The 21,182-nt window shown below is 27.5% G+C and overlaps 6 protein-coding genes across 23 annotated transcripts; 3 read left to right on the top strand and 3 right to left on the bottom strand.

Annotated features, from left to right (window-relative positions):
• Positions 1-79: 79 nt before the first annotated feature.
• On the bottom strand, positions 80-3,536 carry Alg-2 (Apoptosis-linked gene-2). 4 transcript variants are annotated; one of them, XM_076538252.1, is made up of 4 exons: positions 3,447-3,536; positions 981-1,087; positions 461-786; positions 80-372 (listed from the first exon to the last, which is right to left on the bottom strand). In XM_076538252.1, the coding sequence occupies exons 2-4, from the start codon at positions 985-987 to the stop codon at positions 271-273; spliced, it is 435 nt and encodes a 144-aa protein (XP_076394367.1). In that variant the 5' UTR covers positions 988-1,087; positions 3,447-3,536; the 3' UTR covers positions 80-270. The 4 variants fall into 4 exon arrangements, with proteins under 4 accessions (XP_076394367.1, XP_076394366.1, XP_003701447.1 ...); XM_076538251.1 differs by lacking the exon at positions 3,447-3,536 and adding an exon at positions 1,311-1,693; XM_003701399.3 differs by lacking the exon at positions 3,447-3,536 and adding an exon at positions 1,311-1,687 and having other exon boundaries at positions 461-768.
• Positions 3,439-7,458, top strand: Cul5 (cullin 5). Of its 2 annotated transcripts, none has more exons than XM_003701505.3 (11): positions 3,439-3,577; positions 4,174-4,383; positions 4,462-4,641; positions 4,703-4,844; positions 4,920-5,234; positions 5,313-5,785; positions 5,873-6,136; positions 6,214-6,369; positions 6,632-6,912; positions 6,993-7,116; positions 7,197-7,458. In XM_003701505.3, the coding sequence occupies exons 1-11, from the start codon at positions 3,560-3,562 to the stop codon at positions 7,389-7,391; spliced, it is 2,358 nt and encodes a 785-aa protein (XP_003701553.1). In that variant the 5' UTR covers positions 3,439-3,559; the 3' UTR covers positions 7,392-7,458. The 2 variants fall into 2 exon arrangements, with proteins under 2 accessions (XP_003701553.1, XP_076394346.1); XM_076538231.1 differs by lacking the exon at positions 3,439-3,577 and adding an exon at positions 4,078-4,101.
• Positions 7,459-8,347: 889 nt separating this feature from the next.
• Positions 8,348-12,033, bottom strand: sra (RRM_RCAN_like domain containing protein Sra). 7 transcript variants are annotated; one of them, XM_076538247.1, is made up of 7 exons: positions 12,015-12,033; positions 11,764-11,902; positions 10,637-10,899; positions 10,371-10,560; positions 10,137-10,289; positions 9,734-10,063; positions 8,348-9,657 (listed from the first exon to the last, which is right to left on the bottom strand). In XM_076538247.1, exons 3-6 carry the CDS (start codon positions 10,892-10,894, stop codon positions 9,936-9,938), a joined length of 729 nt encoding a protein of 242 aa, XP_076394362.1. In that variant the 5' UTR covers positions 10,895-10,899; positions 11,764-11,902; positions 12,015-12,033; the 3' UTR covers positions 8,348-9,657; positions 9,734-9,935. The 7 variants fall into 7 exon arrangements, with proteins under 7 accessions (XP_076394362.1, XP_076394365.1, XP_076394364.1 ...); XM_076538250.1 differs by lacking the exon at positions 12,015-12,033 and having other exon boundaries at positions 10,637-10,895; XM_076538249.1 differs by lacking the exon at positions 12,015-12,033 and having other exon boundaries at positions 10,637-10,895; positions 11,657-11,902.
• Positions 12,034-12,084: 51 nt separating this feature from the next.
• LOC100882246 (oxysterol-binding protein-related protein 9) lies at positions 12,085-20,085 on the top strand. 8 transcript variants are annotated; one of them, XM_076538239.1, is made up of 15 exons: positions 12,194-12,331; positions 12,529-12,746; positions 12,820-13,035; positions 13,112-13,342; positions 13,437-13,512; positions 13,586-13,681; positions 13,825-13,948; positions 14,013-14,125; positions 15,022-15,051; positions 15,118-15,280; positions 15,358-15,623; positions 15,690-16,084; positions 16,157-16,384; positions 16,458-16,535; positions 18,059-19,761. In XM_076538239.1, the coding sequence occupies exons 3-15, from the start codon at positions 12,832-12,834 to the stop codon at positions 18,101-18,103; spliced, it is 2,049 nt and encodes a 682-aa protein (XP_076394354.1). In that variant the 5' UTR covers positions 12,194-12,331; positions 12,529-12,746; positions 12,820-12,831; the 3' UTR covers positions 18,104-19,761. The 8 variants fall into 8 exon arrangements, with proteins under 8 accessions (XP_076394350.1, XP_076394348.1, XP_076394349.1 ...); XM_076538240.1 differs by having other exon boundaries at positions 12,199-12,331; positions 12,568-12,746; XM_076538235.1 differs by lacking the exons at positions 12,529-12,746; positions 18,059-19,761 and adding an exon at positions 19,945-20,085 and having other exon boundaries at positions 12,085-12,331.
• Positions 17,644-18,917, bottom strand: LOC143265531 (uncharacterized). Its single transcript, XM_076538245.1, has one exon. It carries the CDS (start codon positions 18,915-18,917, stop codon positions 17,814-17,816), a length of 1,104 nt encoding a protein of 367 aa, XP_076394360.1. The 3' UTR covers positions 17,644-17,813.
• Positions 19,630-21,113, top strand: mRpL19 (mitochondrial ribosomal protein L19). The gene is made up of 4 exons (XM_003701503.3): positions 19,630-19,767; positions 19,945-20,386; positions 20,461-20,736; positions 20,856-21,113. The coding sequence occupies exons 1-4, from the start codon at positions 19,704-19,706 to the stop codon at positions 20,983-20,985; spliced, it is 912 nt and encodes a 303-aa protein (XP_003701551.1). The 5' UTR covers positions 19,630-19,703; the 3' UTR covers positions 20,986-21,113.
• The last annotated feature ends 69 nt before the right edge of the window (positions 21,114-21,182 follow it).

Genomic DNA, 21,182 nt, shown 5'->3' on the forward strand with positions numbered 1-21,182 from the left:
TGTTTTACCTTACCAATCATAAACAATAAAGCATATTAGATTCACTATTTTATCAAGAAACAAATATATAAGTTAAGTATTCAGATTTATGCCATCAATCAATTTTGGCCATCTTTATTATGTATCTGTGTTAGGAATGTTTTGTATATATGTTGTAACTAAATTTTTGTAACATTTACATAGCACGTTTAAATTTCAAATTTGGCATCAAAAATTTGTATAAGCTGCCAAAAACCGGCAAGAGTAATTTCAACAAAATACCAGTCTATTTTATATTTTGAGATTGAATACCATGCCCAGGAACTGTTCATAGTGAATTGTAATAACACCATCTAAATCTGTATCCAACTGTCTAAAAGCAGCAGTAAGAGTCTGAAAAATAATAGAAACACTTCAGCTTTTAAACTATAAACCATAGTTACATTAATATATAACAAATTACATGTAAATTCATACTTACATATAACACTACACAACACTGGATAAAATCATCAAAATATATAGTCCCATGCCCAGCTCTGTCGTATTTACGTATAAGAGTATTTATAATTTGATCTGATAATCGATATCCAAAATTTGTAAGAGCTGTTTTTAGTTCATCTCTATCAATATTTCCACTGTTATCTCGATCAAACGATCGGAAGCAATTTTGCCAATCTGTTACATATTTCCACAAGGCTCCAAACTCTTCAAAATTGACTGTTCCATTTTGATTTTTATCAAACATACCTGAAGAATCAGGATCATTTTTGTCAATGTCAAACATACCTGCATCAATAAAATGAACTAAACATGAATTATAAAAAATAAAGGACCATGCCAATCTACTAAAGAATTGTAAAAATGCACGCACATATCTACGAATAAGATCTTGCATTAATAAGCATATTTTCTTCTTCTTTGCAGCTAAATAATATAATTTATTTTTATGTTTCAAATAATTTACATGGTCATTTAAAATCTACAAACAAAATAATTACCAATCATTAAACGAACAGTTTCCGGATTAAATGGTGTCCAAGTTCCATTTGAAAGAGCCTGCTGCAATTCATCTGCACTAATTGCCCCAGATCTATCTTTATCCACTCTAAAACACATAATTTGACAGATGTAAACATAAGTTCATATTTATGCTATTTTTAAACAAAGAATACTAAAGATTTGAGAAAATTCATCATTAATTAGGTGACGTATACTTAAAGATAACCAATACGATACAGCATATTTGTTAGAAAATTCTCGAATGCAAACGTCTACATGTGCACTACATTAATTACTATATTAATCACTATATTAATTATATTAATTACCTTTGAAATACATCCCACAAAAATTCACGACTTGGCATAGGTGATACAAAAGACATTTTCAAAGTTAATTGTCACGAAATACAAGATTAACAATAGCTGTTTTAACTGTGTAGATAGGTATATTATTTGATGTTACTTCGTAATCAAAGTATAAACACGATTCAATGAATAGAATGATTCAAATAAACGTTTTGCTAAAAGTTTCCTAGAAATGTAATCAATGTCACAGATACGTCACAGTTTGAGGAAACTTTAACTCGACCACGATCTACCAGATCTGACGTCTAGACAGAACGGTAAAATCCAACTTCTCTGAGGAAAATGGCAGCCAAGAAGAGCAAAACTCGTCACGCGCAATAAAATTGATACGCATTATATCTCGTTTACAACAGGCATTTTCAAACTGATAAATAATACAATTTTGCGCAAGTAAACGAAACTTTACGTTTCAAAAATGAAATACTAGCAATTAGGTCAGAAATTTTTCCTAACTAAATTTTATATCAATGTTTACATTTATAACGGAAGTACTACGATGATTTAATATTCCTGAAGGTATGACAGTAGATTATTATAAAGAAATAAATTTTCAAAGTTGAAAGCATTTTGGAAACCTCATTTTTACATGTATTTCAAAATTAATATTTTCACGCGCGCTATTCGAAAACATCATTGCTAATGCCATATAGCGGTCAAATGTAGAACTATCGAAATAAAAAAATTGTGTTTTTCTGAAAAGCCAAATTGATAACAATTTGACAAAGTTAAAACATTCTGAAGTTAATTAGTCTTGCACTCCGATATAATTTGACGCATATTGTAGTAAATTAAACCAATAAAATCAATGTTATTTGAAGTTTCACGAAAATGGAACAAGTGGCGCCATCTCTTTGGCGAACATGGTGAACTACACGTTCTTAAAAATGCAGTTTCGTTAGTTCCTACACACTGCCGCTAGATGGCTCCACCTGTATCGTTTTCTGTTCACTTCAATTAATATGGTTGATTTTATTAGATTAGTGAATATAATATGAATCGAATTATATCAGAGAACAAGATCAATTAACTTCGAATTGTTTAGACTTTACCAAACTATTATCAATTTTTTACCATTCTTAGGTTAATTCTAATTAGTGTTTCTGCCTTATGTGACTCCATCTAGTGATACAAGGTAGGAACTAATTAAACTACAGTTTCAAAAGTGTGTAGTTCACCCTGTTCGTAGGAGAGATGGCGCCGCCTTTTTCATTTTTTAAATTGTATTAACATTGATTTTATTGATTAATATGCTATATATTTGTTCATATTGATTTCATGCTGTTTGCAATATATTTCGTGGATTCAAAGATGCAAATTATGTGTACAAGGCAGCTCGCACACTACACTGGGCCTCGTCGGTAATATAGAGAATAGCATTGGAATAGTACAAATTTTTCGTTCGAGTCGTCAAAAATCGTTTCCACAATTGTTGCTTTTCTCAGAAAGGAGCTTATTTGCAAAATTTGACGTGATTTAGAATAGGACGGTTTTCCGAAGAACAACCCCGCTATTATATTACAGCGCTTTTGGTGGTGGGAATTAAAATTATATCAAAGTGTTTGAAACTCTTAGCGATTTTGATTGATGTGGAGAAATGCAACACAAAGATATTACGGACGATCTATAATCCCTTCTTAAATTGTATAAAAAATTCTTTGTTTTAACAACTTATATGCAGATATTCAATATTTGTTTGATTACTTTTAGAATATATTATTCTACTCATTATTTTTACTTATTTTGAACGTTTTAAATAAACTGTTTGATATTTCAAAAAATGGTTGTAAAGTTTTGTAAATAATTGTTAGATAAGTTATTTAAATTTATTTTGAAAGGTATTATGTTTTGTATTCACATACATATAACATATATGTATGTATGTATTTCTTATATCATGTAAATATCACAAAATCCAATAATAGCACATTTATGTGTATACATATAAATGCATAAAGTACTGTCTTGATTTACCGTATCAAATAATATTTGGAATAAAAAACATGCCAAAGTTTACATTTCTTTGTTAGAATAATTAAATAGTATTACTAAAATAATAAATTTCAACTAAAAAGTAATTCGGTAAAAGTGTATACTTACGCACGAACCAATCCTTATCTTTGTAGTTTAATAAATACGTAACGTTCCCAACATTTTATATATGTATTCATTGGCGTAGCGTATTGTGGTATAGGACATGTCAAAAATTTGTGATGGCGACGATGTTAAAGGTTAGTTGTCATTAAATAATGAAATTTGTGTTTAATGTCAGTTTGTATTAAACAACACTTCACACACTAATTTTTAAACATTTTATACATTTCTGCTGCATTATTCTGTTTTCCTTAGTAATATATGAATTTTGATAACCTATACAATGTTTGAACTATCAGAAAACGTTTTAAAATTTACTGTACAAAAATATGTATACAATCTTGTATTAAATGTATATGAAAATATCCGTATAATAGTAATATCATTACAATTGATCAGTAATTAACATAAATTGTAGTTATATTTTTTAACAATTGCATACCAATTTTCATTGATATTCCTTTTTAAATTCATTGATGAACTGTTACCAAATAAAACTAATTGAATAAACAGTATTTTTTTTACATATTCTATTTATTTGTATTCAAGTACAAATAGATAATGTAAATATTATTTAATTATTTTCAATATTTTTAAAGTTATTGCAAAATCCAATGCCATATGATATGTTATTAGCAGCTGGTATAATTACTAATTCCTGGTATAATAAATAAAAATTTTACCAAATAAATGTGAAATCTAATTTATTTTATCTAGTATATTATATGTTTAGGATCAGAATCAAGTGACGTTTGAAGATAAATGGCCATGTATGCGACCAATTATTTTGAAACTAATCAAACAAGAACCTGTAACTCAAACAGAGTGGCAAGATTTGTTTTATTCTATTCATTTAGTATGTGTATGGGATGAAAAGGGTCCTCCTAAGTTAAGAGATGCGTTAAAAGAGAATATAATGGATTTTATAAAACAAGCTCAACAGGTAGAAAATCCTTTAATATATATTACTAAATATTGCTAATTATGGAAAAGAAAAATTCTTGCTTCATATACATTATAGAGAGTCTTGGCCCATCAAGAGGAACAAGCTTTGTTAAAAGCATATATAGCAGAATGGAGAAAGTTTTTTGCTCAGTGTAATTATTTACCAACACCGTTTAGACAATTAGAAACATCTCTTGCTGGAAAAACAACTTCCAGTGTTCAGAAAAAAAATCAGCCTGATGACATTGTCAGAAAAGTAAGAATTTTGTTGCAAATTCCTTAATGTATGATCTTGTAATGTGTTGCTCTTTTTATAGTTAATGTTAGATAGTTGGAATCAAAGTATATTTGGGGAAATAAAGCAAAGACTTCAAGATTCGGCTATGAGACTTGTTCGTGCTGAAAGAAATGGAGAAGCATTTGATTCACAGCTTGTTATAGGTGTTAGAGAATCTTATGGTAATAAATTTTTTAATGATATACAAAATATTTTAACATTTTATTAAACCTTTGGAATTATATTACAAATTACAGTAAATTTATGTTCAAACACAACGGATAAGCTTCAAATCTACAGAGATAATTTTGAAGCAGCATACATAGAAGCAACGGAAGCATTCTATTGGGTTAAAGCACCTGAACAATTATCGTTACATGGGGTAGAAAATTATATGCGTTATGCAGATGCAAAACTAAGGGAAGAAGAGCTTCGTGCTCAAAAATATTTAGAACCAAACAGTGCTAGTGTACAGCTTTTAACTGAGTGTTGTGTACGTGTATTAGTGGCAACTTTTAAACCAGCTATATTAGCAGAATGTCCAAGAATGATTCAACATTGTCAAACTGACAGTAAGCGTGTTTTTATTTGCATTATAATATTTTAATAATGCTTTTGTAACAATAACATTAAATAAATTATAATTATAGAACTTAGGCTAATGCTGAAACTAATGGATAGAGTACCCGAAGGGGTTGGTCCAATGTTAAGAAATTTAGAAGAACACATAGCAAGTGCAGGTTTAGCAGACATGATGTCAGTTGTAGATGTCATCACCCAAGATTCGGAAAAATATGTTGAAAGATTATTAGACCTTTTTCGTCGATTTTCCATTCTTGTTAAAGAAGCATTTGACGATGATCCTCGATTCTTAACCGCTCGAGATAAAGCCTACAAATTAGTTGTAAATGATGCAACGGTATTTAGGCTAGAATTACCTGCTCGTCAAAGTGCCGGTATTGGTACAACGATTTTGAATAACAAACCTAATAACAATAATAATGGTCAACCAGAATCAAAATGTCCAGAACTTCTTGCTAACTACTGTGATATGTTACTTAGGAAAACACCTCTCAGTAAAAAATTAACTTCGGATGAAATTGAAAGTAAATTAAAAGATGTAGTAAGTATATTTTTATTTACATCTTTAGTGTGTTTCTAACATTTAATTACTTTATTTCATATTTACCATGCATTAATTTCATTTTAGTTATTAGTATTAAAATACGTTCAAAATAAGGATGTATTTATGCGCTATCATAAAGCTCATTTAACAAGGCGCTTAATATTAGATACATCTGCGGATTCTGAAAAGGAAGAGAATATGGTAGAATGGCTTCGTGAAGTTGGAATGCCTGCTGATTATGTTAATAAATTAGCTCGAATGTTTCAAGATATTAAGGTATCGCAAGATCTCAATCAACAATTTAAAGAACAGTGTAGAGCTGCTATTGCAGATAGCATAAATATTAAGGTACTGGTTAATAACAACTAAAGTATGTAATGTCTATGTTATCAAATGTACATTGAAGTCAATCAAATATTCTACAGATATTAAATGCAGGCGCATGGGCTAGAGGCAGTGAACGTGTTACTGTAAGTTTACCACTACAATTAGAAGATTATATTCCTGAAGTAGAAGAATTTTATAGAAAAAAACACAGCGGAAGAAAATTACAGTGGTATCATCACATGTCAAATGGCACGGTAAGAAAGAAAATAAAATATTAAAATAAATGTTTATTATTCAGTTAAAATAAACGTTTATTCAAGTTCTTATGAGTTAAACAATGGATTTTTATTTAAAAACTATTGAAAATTTAATTGAAAACTGTCTTTTATTAAAACAGAACAAGATAAATTTTTCTGATGCAGTAAACGTGGGTACAGGGTAGAACTTTTCAAAAAATTCAGTATCTCGGTTCTAATTTTCAGCTTCACCTTGCAACCAATTTGGATGGTGTTGCAGATAACATTTTCCAACCAAGTGGGACGCTTCGATGTGGACGTAACAACTTTTCAAATGGCAGTTTTATTTGCTTGGAATCAACGTCCGTTTGAGAGGATATCATACGAAAATTTACGCTTGGCTACTGAACTTCCTGATCCTGAGCTAAGACGAACATTATGGTCCTTGTGTGCCTTTCCGAAACTCAAACGTCAACTTCTTTTAGTAGAACCTCATGCACACAGTCCAAAAGATTTTGCAAACGATACAAGGTTTTGGGTAAACCAAGAATTTGCTATTATGTTAGTAATATATTCTTAAATATTAAACGGCAATTGATTTATTACAAAAACAATAATTATACTTTGTTTTTCATCTTTAGAAAAAATGGAAAATTACAGAAACGGGGTAAAATTAATTTAATAGGTCGATTGCAATTGTCAACTGAGCGAAGTAAAGAAGAAGATAACCAATCTATTGTACAACTTAGAATATTAAGGGTTCAGGTATGTCTTTCATCAGAATAAATAATTCTCTTTTTTACTATTAAGTAATAATTCTAATTTAAATATTTCTTTTTCAATAGGAAGCAATTATCAAGATATTAAAAATGCGCAAGAAGATTAACAATGCTCAGTTACAAACTGAATTAATTGATATATTAAAGAATATGTTTCTACCAAGTAAAAAGATGATAAAGGAACAAATCGAATGGCTCATCGAGCATAAATACATACGCAGACACGACGATGATATTAATACATTTGTGTATATGGCATAAGTCAAGATTATACATACATATACTGTTCAAATTCTTATAATTAATATTATATTTTTATAAAAATTCAGTTCTTGTTTATGAAAGTGTATGCTCAAAGATCCTAATATAATTGAAAAATATTAATGTTGTTTGCAACATGTTCGTGTTCATGTTTGCAACATGAACAACATTTAACTAAAAAAAATTAATACTGACATACAGAGTCATATCGTTTATAAATTTACGATTAAATATAGTACAGTCACTGATTAGGATATTATGCATTGTTAAGTAAACATATAACTGTAATATTTCAGTGCATTCAACGACAAAATTTATTATAAACTTTTTTATAAGAAACTGCAAGACCTACGGAGAAACGTACACATTTTTAAACCTTTTGCGTGGATATATTTCGACATCAATAATTTACACTTTCAGAAGATTGTACTACTTCCTTTATAAGTAACTTAATTTCGTTAATAACAAATAGATTAATGTTTTTCTGAAACTTCTGTGATTTTAAGATAATTCAATAGTTTTATCCAATTAAAATAATTAACACAGAAAACTATATCAAATGTTCAAAAAAGTTATAAAAGCTCTAAAAAGTTTGGCATGAGTTTAGATCAAAATTTTCGCAAATCTTATATTTGTTGAATAATTACATACATACATGTACATATGTACTGTATGTATGTATATTACATAATTGATGTATCCAACATAAACGGTGTAAACGCGTGAGTATGTTCATTTCTTGTATATGTACATATTTTTCAAGTGTAGCTAATTTTTATTAACTTTGGATTGCAGAAAATTTACAAGCTATTGTTCTTTTTGCACTGTGTTTTATATTAATTATATCACAACTCTTAAATTTAAATAAATGTATATTTTTAATTGCAAAGATTAGAATTTGAGGAAAATGCAATGGGAGGATTATATCAAATGGCCTATAACATGTAAATGTACCATTAAAAAAAAACCATATTCATTTTATTAAATTAAAAAAACAATGTATAATCTCTGTACTGAAAAGGTTTCATACAATTATGTATGTCATGAATCATAAACTCGTGACTTAATACTATTATTACCGTCTGTGTGTATAAAGCTTTTATATTATTTCAGTAAGCTAATAATAAGTGTAAAAGCGAACAATTTCAGAATTAAAAGGACAATTTTTTATAATTTTCGATGCATCTTATTATATTTTTCCCAGAAATAGTTTTATGAGAAACATTCCATTAAAATGAACGATTTTTCATTAATATCACTCTTTCAAACATTACTATACAATAATTTCAAGATAAGCTTTACCATATTTTATTTTGTTTGCGTAACATTCACTCACAAAAGGCAAACTTTGAATAACATATTTATTCACACAAAAGTAATTTATTATAACATATTTATAAATTTTCAACAGTTCTATGTTAGATTCTACACTAGATTAAATTTTACATCAATATGAAACACATTTCATGTGAGTAAGAACATTATATACATTTACGTACACGTATATGTAAATATTACTGTTACAGTAGAGTAGTAACACTAATACACTGTGAACAATATGCAGTACTTGTAATTACAATCAATGTTTTCCAAATGAAATAACATTATTAAATGTTTATTTACCATTGTGTATATTTTGCAAAAATTTATAATATTAAAAAAGAAAAGCAAAATTATTAATTTTTCAACTCTAATATTAATTAATTAAACTATAATCGAGAGTAGTTACAATGGTAATTTTTGTTTACGTGTTACACTTTCATATTAACATATATGTATGTACATTAAATATACATCAAGGTTTATAATTGCCCTTAAATTTAGCGCACATATACCTATTTGCTTATAAATCTGTATTTTCAAGTTAATTGTTCCTTAAATTTCAAAATAATCATTAGACCGAGAAATTAATTCTATTTATTTCTTCTACAATCGTACAATTCATTTATTTTCTTTAAGAGCATTTGACATCAATTTGAAATAGATTCAATATTGCTAACTTCAATACCTTTTATTCTTGACACTTTATTGTTAATTTTATTAATTTTCAAATGTCGAATAAGCATCTAATATTTTCGATCACATTTTCAAATCGAAAAAATATTGAAATCACTATAAAGTTTATGAAACTATTCTGAAATTATTTTTCTAATATTTTATTTGTACATTATTTAGTATTCGATGATTTTTACGTTATGTCAAGTTATATCACGTTTTTGACAATATATTTTTATTTGCAATACCAGCATGAGATAACATTATTCATCTGAAAACAAATATAATTTTTTTACAAGGTCTGTGTTACAACTATGTCTATTTTATTATTTTAATATAATACTCACATATATTTGTATTTGAGCAAAAAACATTTACAAATCATTTCCTGTGATAATTGTTATCACAAATTAATGAAATATCAATTTTGCAATATGACAATAACAAATTTTTAAATGTTGAATATCATTGTCTGTAATGCATCTAATTGCTTGCTGGATGGATAAATAATTCATTGTCATAGGATGGCAATATTTCTAGTAAAATTGCTTATGAATGTTCTGGACAACGCGTGTGTTGAATACGTGGAACATTTTTCATAGGATTTGTTGTTTCACAAACATGAACTACTATACCTGGTTGTCCCGAACCTCCAGGATGTAATTCATGACTGCCTCCTGCAAAATTACTTATATAATTTACATAATATTAAACATGGAAGAAATACATCATGAATTGTTTAATCAAAACCTGCAGATAAATTGGCTATAGCTGCTAATAAATCATGATTAACTAAAGGTTCATTCTCTTCTTTAGGTTCCCATCCAATAGGTGGTGAAGCAGGTGGCGAAATTAGGAACTGTTTAGTAAGAGCTGGTGGTTGAAGATGTTGATCTTCTATATCTGTAAATTGTATTATTTTTAATCGCTAATAGAATTATATTAGACTTGTAACTTTGTCATATAAAATCTGTTCTTACAAACCTATTGGAGTAACAGGTTGTGCAAAATAACAATTGATATTGGTCTCACCAAAGTGAGTTTGATGTAGCTGTATTCTGGCATTTGCTGCTGCATTTGGAGAACTATAATTTACTCTCATTCTTCTAAATGATCTAAAATATTGAAATGTAGCATCTTCTCCAAATTTTTTAAAGAGATTCTCTATTTCTTGCTATAAAAATAAAAGAAATATTGAAAGGAATATATCTACGTTTGTTATGTTCACTTTTACCATATCTTTTTGTCACCTTTAATTCATCGCTTTTGAAAACCCGAGGATCAACATTGGTAACAATGACTGAAGTGGGCAAATCTTCATCGTGCACTAAATCTTCGACAGACCTTGTACTTATATCATTATGATCTTTCTGCACATCAAACTCAAATCCTAATTGTTGGTAATTAGGATGTAAATTTGGTAACCCATCAACTTCGTTTATTATTATATTTTCTGATTCTTCTAATTCCTCATCCTCCACTATGTTTGAATCATGTTTTTCTTCCATGCTTACTTTTTGCAATGTATAAAAACATTAAATTATAGCATTTAAGTATGTAAAAGGCACAGTTTTTAAAAAGAAAGGTAAAAATGAAATTGTTTTGTTTCCAAATCAATAATATGTAGCCTCAAATTATATATATTTTTCAAATAAAACAAAATACGCAGCATGAAATTATTGAAAGTACATACAAACAAATATAACTGGGTTACTCATGATTAAAAATTCATTGCTGTAAGTACTTTGAAAAGACTTCTTTAATTTATTTTAAAATTTTTTTAACCATGACAAGAAACTGCAATGTTTTATTACAAATGTAATGTTATTTTTCAAGCTAATAGCGATCATCGCTCATGCTAGCATTGTCAATTAATATCTGTTTATTATTGGAAGTTAAATGATAATTAAATATTAGTTAAAATAACATAATATAGCATTTATATAGTTGTTTGTAGATATATACTAGAATACAATCGTATCATAATACTTTTTTATTTAAAAAAATGTCACGTCCTCATTACAAAATATATATTATGTTATTGTCAACAATGAATTTTATAAACTATAAATCATTAAAAATGATTCCATTAATTCATCAAAATCCATGTATATTTACGAAACACATATTAACCTTATTTACCAACTATAAATCTATTTGTCACTGTTTTGATTTTCATCGAATAATTACAATTACTACTACACCAACGACATGCATAATATTTAATGAGAAAGTAATTAATCAGCTGACCGAACACAGATAATACTTGCCTAACTTTTCTTAAGCGGCTAAATTGAATGTATAACACCTTTCTTTTCTTAATACTTATCCGTATCGAGAATAATTTCTTTACTTATTTACTTATTTATTTACGTACTTATCTATTTACGTATAACATTTGTCATTGTATTAACGTAATCTTCACCATTTATTCCTCTTTCGATATTGCACACTGTATTTACTATTTTATTATTATTGTAGTGCAATCTTTCACAACCGTAGACTGTATGAAGTAACTAGAAAGATAACGAATCAGTTTTATATCATATAATAAATGTGCAATGTTTTCAGAGCAATATCATGTTTTGAACAATATAACTGTAAATTAATAGAAAAACAATATAGTACTCATTAAATTTTTTAAGAATATAGGAACCATCTGAAACTTCATTTATGCCAATCTTCTTATCGAGCTACCTTTCTATACATTCATACAAAACCTGTATATACGTACGTGTACATACTATGTATGTAACATAAATGCACGTAAATGCGTCATATGTGTGTATTGTGTGTATTGTGTGTATATCACGAATAACAGTAAGCAACAAATAATAATGTCGATGATGGAAGGTTCACTTAGCAAATGGACAAACGTTGTTAACGGATGGCAATATCGCTGGTTTGTTTTGGACGATAATGCTGGGCTTTTGTCATATTACACGGTAACAATTGTCAAATAGTATAATTATATTTAATATTCACTTACGGTGTGTCATTAATAGGTTACATCTTACGTTCTATTTAAAAATTTAATTAATCCTTACTCGAGTCAATAGCTACAGTTTAGCATACATTCTTTATAATGTTCATAATTGATTTATTTGTAAATTATTTTTTGTACATTATTTATATTTCTCAGATGTATCTTATATAATATGTATTAAGTGTATCTTATCAGATGCATCTGTCATAGTCAGCTGATATCTACATTTTAAAGTACCCAGTTCTATTTAAAGAAATCATTACGAGTTTTATATTACAAATATAAACTGTGGTTTAAGGAAAGATCTATTAGTATTTTCAAGATGCATCGTTTATGTCATAACTATCACTCGTTGAAATAAAAATCTATGCCTGGTATTTATATTTTATTATGGGAGATACATTAACATTGAAATAATATCTTAATTTGGTATCATTTATATTTTAGAGTAAAGAGAAAATGATGAGAGGAGCACGTAGAGGATGTGTTCGTTTAAGAGGTGCTATCATAGGTATTGATGATGAAGACGATAGTACATTTACAATTACTACATCATCGTACAAAGATGATCCAAAAACATTTCATTTTCAAACAAGGAATGCAGAAGAACGAGAACGGTGGATTCGTGCTTTAGAAGATACTATATTACGGCATTCACATGCTGTACAATTATTTATTTATAAGATTTCCTTTATATTTATGTAATAATTGTAAAATAATATTCATACCATTGTTTTAGAGATGGGATCCTAAAAAGTCTCCTCCTAAGCAAGACTTTGATCGCAAAGTTGCAGAAGCAGATGCATATCTACAATTATTGATAGATCAAATAAAATTAATTGAAACAAAACAAAGAAATGTTGCAGCGGAAGATGAAGAAACACAACAAAAGTATGGAGCAATTTTAACACAAGCAAATGCAATGCTTAATTCTGTAAAACATACAATTGTACAATTGCAAATTGCAAAGGTAAAAATACATGGAATATACAAATACAAATACAATGAAATAAATGCTTATTCCACTTAACTGAAGTGACCATAATGAATTATAATAATTTTAGAATACAGCTATACCTGTAAATGGAATATATAGGGGACCAACAGATCCAATACACGTTTCATTGCCTCTATCTCATAGTAAGTGTTTAAATGTATAAGTATAAAGTAACTAGTAAACATATTTTTAGTAGGAGGTTTCTAATATAATAAGCTTTAGTTGCTGCTAGAGAACCAGAGACAGCTGTACAAACTGGAATTGAATTAGGTTCTGAATGTATAGAACCAAGAGTACCTATATTATCAAATGGTAATTTGTTTGTCACTATTTACATATACCAATTTAGAAATGAATATGAGATATATGTGTTAAAATATATTTTAAAAAATAAACGTATAAATTTAACAGAGAAGATGGAGCAAAATATACGTTGATATCTTTTACTTATAAAGCTGTTGTAGATAGGGATCTCCCTGTACCACAGTTCTCTTATTCATCTTCGGATGAAGATGAGGATTATTATGATGCAGCAGATGAAATATCTCCTCCTTCTGTAGTACAAAATCATATCACCGTGTAAGTATTTATCAAGCGTTATAAGATTTAAAATTCAAAAATTGATAATGATTAATTAATTTAGTAAAAGACGAGACAGCGAACGCTCGCAGTCGCACATGGACGTTACTTCAAACGAAAATCGAAAACAACCACCATTGCCTCCTACGAAAGGCGATGGATCAGTTGATTATGATGGTAAGTAGATTAAAGATTTACTTAGATGTCTAAAAGTTACGAGTTTTTATACTATTTCCCTCTGTATTGATTTTCATTTAAAATACATTGTTTACTTTCCATATTTATTTAATGCATATTAGCATGTAGCAGATGTTTGTAATTTAAAATTAAGTAAGGCATTTAAATACAAAATTTGAAAGTTAAAAAAAGATAAGTATATAAATATTTATATACAATGTAACATTAAGTAAACATAATCATATAAAATAATTGAATAATGCAAGTATTGGAAGTTGTTAATAAAATAACATACATTCGTTATTATCGATAATGCAGATTTGTACCAGTCGACTTTATCCACAGCTACAATTATTGATTTTAAAGAGTATCCTGCATGACACGTGAATTATCGTGTTGTCGTAACATTGCCGTAAAGTAGTTGCTAAATTTATATTCTAAATCAAACGTGAACGTTCGGTAGTATGTCTAATTTAGAAAAAGAAAGATTTAAACAAATACTCATACTTTTTCCTATTCTGAGAATTTTATTTCTTAGAAAAAGACATTTATGTTGTGTATAGTTTGATTTGATACTATGAGAATATTTAGGAATGGATATTAGCTGGTATTTCTTAAAAAGACAATATGCTGGGTGCAGATTCAAATAGTAAGTGTTTTTATAATAGTAGAGTACTCTTAATAAGTATTGTAAATTTAGAGAATTTCTCAAAATTTGTATATGTTTCATCAAATTTTGTAATAAATAAATGATTCTTTTAAATATTACAATTTTTCTTATCAGATATATAAATATATTCATAACTATTATTAATCTGAAGAAAAAATATAATATAAATTATGGTAATAATTATTTTCTTTGTTTTACTGTCACAAAACTATATTGTATGTTGCAGCCCTTTACGAAGAGGAAAGCGAAACAGAAAGTTAGTAATCATTGTACTAATAAATTTCTAAATTTCTAAATTAATTAATTATACATTGCTTTTTAGTGGATTCCATGGAATCTCATGGATCTGTTGTAACTCATCTTTTATCGCAAGTAAAAATTGGTATGGATCTAACGAAGGTAGCATTGCCTACATTTATTTTGGAGCGCAGGTCACTCCTTGAAATGTATGCTGATTACTTTACTCATCCAGATCAGTTCGTAAGGTATTTTATCAAATAGATAGTTGTTAAAAATTATTAGATTTATCAAAACTTTTACTATATTATAATACATATTTTAGAATAGCGGATATGCCTTCCGCCAAAGATAGAATGATACAAGTAGTTCGATGGTATTTATGTAGTTTCCATGCTGGTCGAAAATCAGGAGTAGCAAAAAAACCATATAATCCCATATTAGGTGAAATTTTTCGGTGTCATTGGGATATACCTAATGATAATGTAGATAGTTCAATTGATTCAAATTTAGTTAATGAGGGTCCTGTACCATGGTGTAAAGAGAACCAGCTCTCATTCATTGCTGAACAGGTTTCTCATCATCCCCCTAGTAAGTACTTAATTTATAAAATACTTTACAGATTTTTTAAATAAAATATTATCATTTATATTACAGTAAGTGCATTTTATGCTGAACATTATGCAAAAAAAATTAGTTTTGGAGCACATGTTTGGACAAAGAGTAAATTCCTTGGTCTCAGTATAGGAGTACATAATGTTGGAAAGGGTTGGGTAAATGTGTTAGAACATGGTGAAGAATATGTATTAACTTTTCCAAATGGTTATGGTAGATCTATCCTTACTGTACCTTGGATAGAATTAGGAGGAACTGCAACTATACATTGCACACAAACTGGATTTCATGCAACTGTGGAATTTTTAACGAAACCTTTTTATGGTGGTAAGCGTAATCGGATCACGTGTCAAATTACTCAGCCAGGAGATAAAAAACCATTCCTTATCATAAATGGAGAATGGAGTGGAGCTATGGAAGCAAAATGGGCCGATGGAGTAAGCATGAAAAATACGAATGCGTTGTAATTACATCTGTGATATATATTAATGTAAATTTTATTTTTATAGAGAACTGAAATGTTTGCGGATGTTAAAGAACTGCATACTCAAAGAAAATTAGTAAAGCCAGTTTGTGAACAAGAAGAACATGAATCGCGAAAAGTTTGGCGTGATGTAACCGTAGGATTAAGAATTAACGATATGGAAAAGGCAACTGCAGCTAAATGCACAATTGAGCAAAAACAGCGAGACGAAGCACGTATAAGAAAAGAACATAATATCAATTGGCAAACAAAGGTATATTTTCTTTCAGTTCTACATGTCTCTATTTTTGTGTATTTTACATATAATACTTTTTTTAATTTAATAGCTATTTAAAGAAACCAAAGATGGTGGCTGGATTTACATAAAACCTCTTGCAGATAGATTACATTCTTGTTCTAACCAAGTGAGTGCAGTATGAATTTATAAAATATTTTATCGAAGTTTTATGTATTGCACAGTAGAGATTTAAGGCCTAATACATATGATCTATACCATATACACATATATATAATTTTTAAGTCTAATGACTCTGTGCTATGAAAACAAAATAACTATTATCACAAATTCTTTTTTACTTCTTCTTCTTATTACTTCTTTTTCACATAAACCTGGTTAAGTACAATAGCAAACAATAAAATGGCAAGCATAGCATAACATTTTGTTCAAAAATATACAAGTATTTTAATAGTAGGTAAATTATTTTTTTAAAATGTTGCCTACTGATAGCTACTATATATTAAAGAAGAAACAGATTCCAATAGTATTGTGCCATGTATTATATGTAGACATTAACGTACAAGCTAATATACTATTAAGATAAATATATAGATACAGAAATAATATTCATGACACTAAAATCTTTGGTATCACAAAATTAAAACACAACTTAATATAAATATAAAGCAAATTTAATTAAATACTGGTTACATTAAATGTAGAGTATATTTTTTTATGTGTTTAATTTTTTTGTTACAGTAAATACTTTTAAATACTTTCACTGAAAAAAAAACTTTCTATTATACAATTATAAAAAAAATTCATTCCAAAATTATTATAAATTATAGTTATAGTCCTTTTAAAAAATTATTTAATTTTAGAATGACGATCTCTAAAATAATTTAACTAACAAATATACAATAATTGTATCCATCATTGTAAAAATAATATAGGATATGTACATTACATATATATGTACATAACTATATTTTTTTAAATTGTATTAGATATAAACGAATTGAATTTACACAATGTAAATAGTTCTAAATAATTTCCAAAATATTTTTTTGTATAAATTTTGTTCGTGTCTATTCATAGTTTATTTAAACAAAAAGTATTACATCTTCATGAGATTAATTAAATCTAATAGTACCTAATATGTTTACACGAATACAAATAAAATCGGTATTTATAATTTTTTATTTAAATTTTATTACAAAGGATACTAATAAATAATCATTATTGTAAAATACTCCCATGCAGCAAAAAATGTAATATACTAATAAATATGTAAATTTCTGATAAAATAAAATTTATTTGTGCATCTGAATATATACACCTTTAGTTTAAATTACAGTTGTAGAACAATTTGCGCTTTCACTTCGAAATAAACATAAATCATTTGTACTAAAATTAGAAAAGTAAAGATAATATTTCATAAGTAAAAATCAAGAAAAATTAAATTTTATTTATGGTTATCCAAACATATGTGTCCAATATAATAATCGGATACTGTTCTATGAGGTTGTGGAAATCGGTTTGTTGATGTTAATAAATGCTCTAAACCTGATTTTATTACTAAATATCCCACTTCACAATATGTTTTATTTACAAAATCTATTGCGCTTTTACTAATATCATATTTGTACAACACTTTGACAACAGATATGTTTTGCAAGCTTACAACATGATTATTTGATATTGTTTTAGATTCAGTTATTAAATTTAGGTGCCAATCCATTGGTTTTAGTATAAGAGAATGAATCTTTTTTCCAACAAAAGATTGCAAAGTAATTTCCTCACCAAACACACCAGTCATTGTAATTTTAATAGCTATTAAAAAATCAATAAAAGGATCCGTTGTTAAGGGCCTTTCTATCTTAGAGTGAGCTACAAAATTGTAATCAACAGAACAACTCCATAATTTAAAGGTACTATTTGTATAAATTTTACCTATGTACTGTAAGCATCTATTACAAAAAACGGTATTCTCCTCTATTTTTAAATTGTTAAATAAACTTTTACAAACAATAATGAAAAGAGATCCATAAAAAATATCCGATTCCAATGGTATTAAATTTTGACTAACAGAAATATAATTATGTTTACAACAAAACCAATCATTTAAATCATAGTTCATATCTGGTATAGGTAATACTCTTTTAATAAATATTCTTCTAGAAAGAATGTTTTTGCAGCATGCGCATAATATGTTACAATTATGATTCTTCAATACTTTTATGTTTTCTATAGAATCTCTTAAAACAGTAATGTTCGGTGTTAAATTAGTAACCATTTCAGTTTGAAAACAGCCAAAAGCAGAATCAGACTTTATTTGTGTTCGAAAACAGATCCAATTATTTGTTATATTTAATGCTGATAATGAATGTGGTATTAATTTTAAACATTTTGTTAAAAGTTTTATTATATTATCATCTATTGTTATTTCTATACTTTCTTCTAAAAGTTTTATTCTAATTTTCATTAAATTTATTTCATTTTGTAAACAAATAAAAGTATTACATATCTGAAGCCTTGGTCGTAATTCCAATGTAATACTTTTTATCATAGTAAATAATAACAATGTTAAAAAACTGTTACTAATTATGTTCTGTTATGCTTCAAGTTCAGACAAATTTATGCAACTTGAAGATTCTTCAAAAGATTGATTAGTAAACATATCATGGTGGATCTAAAATATACAATTTTTAAATATACTTATTAATTACTTATATTCATAATTTACATAGCTCAGTGTCAAAAAAGATACCCATGATCTTACCTTCAAAATTGTAAATTTAGTATATAACTAATAACATTCAATCTAAATTAAATAAGTTGTAAATGTAACTTTTGTAAATGTAACTCCTTGCATAGCAAATTTATTCTGTACATTTTCCAATATTATATTCCATATATGTTCCTAAAAAATTATTTTACATAAATTAATAATAGGATATCGTAAAATTACATAAAATTTTATTTATAATCATACAGAATTTTAAATCAAAAATGTAAATACCCACATACCTCTGCTTTATTTTACCATGGTTTATATATCTCATGGATCATAACATAAAAATTTACATTGAGTGACTAGTCTATTCTATATTTGGTCTGTGATTGTCTGCGCATAATGCAGGATTTAGATTGGTCGGATAAAAGAGCGAATAGAGTACGTATAAGAAGCAAGGAAGATAGCAGATATCTATCTTTTCTCACGCTAGAGCTGCACGACTATATTCTTCATCCTGCATATAAACCGCAGATTAAACAGAATCATAAAGAAAAATCCTGAACTACAGTGTAACCTAATATTTATTGCGCATCGAAAAGTTATAATTACTGTTTAAACATGGTTATTTTGTCGAGAATTTTACCTCATAAAGTATTATCAAATTTTTATTGTAAAGTACTAAGTAAGTTTCATTGTATTTTTATAAGCACTGTATATTTACAATTTCTGATAGTTTTATATATTGTTTACATTACCTATTGTACCAATATTATGTTTATATAATTGTAGCTTACTTTGATATATAGAACACGGTTATCTTAATTATCTGTTTATGTAGATACTATTATATTATTTTTAGGTAAAGATGTAAAATTTTTCTCAACCATGGCACAAACAAAACATGAAAATGAACATGACAATGATAATTTTAACAAAGAAACTGTTAAAAAATCCATAGATTCAACAACTTTTACAAATTATAGATTCCTTTATCCAGAATTTTTACCATGTCCAAATCCTTTATATCGTAATAGTCTAAGAGAAAAATTAGAACGTATAGATATGTTAGCTAGAAGATCCGTAGTAACTATTCCTGAATTTTATGTTGGATCTATATTAGCAGTTACTTATTCCGAGCCACATGCAACTGGAAAAGTAAATAGATTTGTTGGTATATGTATTTTAAGAGAAGGTGCTGGATTACGTGCTTCATTTATTTTAAGAAATGTAGTAAATGGGGAAGGTGTAGAGGTACGTTATAATTTATATGATCCTGCTATTCAGAAAGTTGATTGTTTGAAGTAAGTATAAATTTATATAAATTTGATTTAAATATAGTTTAAATGAAAAGTATTAAACATTATAATATTTATAGATTAGAGAAAAGATTGGATAATGAATTACTTTACCTCAGAGATGCACCATTAGAATATAGTACATTTCCATTTGACATGGAACCAGAATTAATTTCTCAAGAATCTATTCCAGTGAATAAAATTAAGGTCCCACTTAAGCCACAACCATGGTCAGAAAAGTGGGAACTTAAAAATTTGAATGGAGTTACAGGTGTTGTTGTTAGCGAAAAACGTCAAAGAAAGGCAGCAGCTTCTGCTAAACCATGGGAGAAATACGACTTAATGAAAATTTATAGGTAAATTTCATTAAACTTATATTATAAGTTTACTTATATATTTACTTATACATTAACACTTCTTATTTACTATTTTCGAGCATATTTATTTAAACATCCATTTTTTAATATTTTATTAGGGAGACTATTCCGGAAGAAGAACAAGTTGAAATATTTTCAGATTTACACAAAGACCTTCGTCAGCTGGACGTAAGAAAGGATATATTAAAACGTCAGCGGGTACTACACAGGCCAAAGAAATCTGTATAAATTTAATTCTAAGTATTGTAAGATTTATTGTTCCCAATTATATATATTTTGTATATTAAGAAATTATTTTAAGTTTTCTTCAAATATCTTCTACAAACTGTAAAAATATAAATAATTTAAACATTTAATTTACAAGAATATATAATATAATTTTACTATAAATAGAATTACATTTAAAGGTGTTTCCTACTATATTA

Source organism: Megachile rotundata, chromosome 12 (genome assembly GCF_050947335.1).
Source record: "Megachile rotundata isolate GNS110a chromosome 12, iyMegRotu1, whole genome shotgun sequence".
NCBI classification, from domain to species: Eukaryota; Metazoa; Arthropoda; class Insecta; order Hymenoptera; family Megachilidae; genus Megachile; species Megachile rotundata.

Bases quoted from the DNA above. Each gene is read 5' to 3' on its own strand.
- Cul5 (XM_003701505.3), top strand. The intron at 4,845-4,919 runs GTAATAAATTTT...TACAAATTACAG, and splicing joins AGGTGTTAGAGAATCTTATG to TAAATTTATGTTCAAACACA. The intron at 7,117-7,196 runs GTATGTCTTTCA...CTTTTTCAATAG, and splicing joins TTAGAATATTAAGGGTTCAG to GAAGCAATTATCAAGATATT.
- LOC143265531 (XM_076538245.1), bottom strand. From the start codon at position 18,917: ATGATAAAAAGTATTACATTGGAATTACGACCAAGGCTTCAGATATGT.
- sra (XM_003701397.3), bottom strand. From the start codon at position 11,565: ATGAAAATCAAAACAGTGACAAATAGATTTATAGTTG. The intron at 10,561-10,636 runs GTGACAAAAAGA...TTATTTTTATAG, and splicing joins TCAAAAGCGATGAATTAAAG to CAAGAAATAGAGAATCTCTT. The intron at 10,290-10,370 runs GTTTGTAAGAAC...TACAATTTACAG, and splicing joins ACAACCTGTTACTCCAATAG to ATATAGAAGATCAACATCTT.
- mRpL19 (XM_003701503.3), top strand. From the start codon at position 19,704: ATGGTTATTTTGTCGAGAATTTTACCTCATAAAGTATTATCAAATTTT. The intron at 19,768-19,944 runs GTAAGTTTCATT...TATTATTTTTAG, and splicing joins TTTTTATTGTAAAGTACTAA to GTAAAGATGTAAAATTTTTC. The intron at 20,387-20,460 runs GTAAGTATAAAT...TAATATTTATAG, and splicing joins CAGAAAGTTGATTGTTTGAA to ATTAGAGAAAAGATTGGATA.
- LOC100882246 (XM_076538233.1), top strand. From the start codon at position 12,224: ATGTCGATGATGGAAGGTTCACTTAGCAAATGGACAAACGTTGTTAAC. The intron at 13,682-13,824 runs GTAATTTGTTTG...TTACTTATAAAG, and splicing joins AGTACCTATATTATCAAATG to CTGTTGTAGATAGGGATCTC. The intron at 16,085-16,156 runs GTAAGCATGAAA...TTATTTTTATAG, and splicing joins AAGCAAAATGGGCCGATGGA to AGAACTGAAATGTTTGCGGA.
- Alg-2 (XM_076538251.1), bottom strand. From the start codon at position 1,366: ATGTCTTTTGTATCACCTATGCCAAGTCGTGAATTTTTGTGGGATGTA. The intron at 787-980 runs GTAATTATTTTG...ATTCATGTTTAG, and splicing joins AACTGTTCGTTTAATGATTG to TTCATTTTATTGATGCAGGT. The intron at 373-460 runs GTAAGTATGAAT...ATTATTTTTCAG, and splicing joins AGTGTTGTGTAGTGTTATAT to ACTCTTACTGCTGCTTTTAG.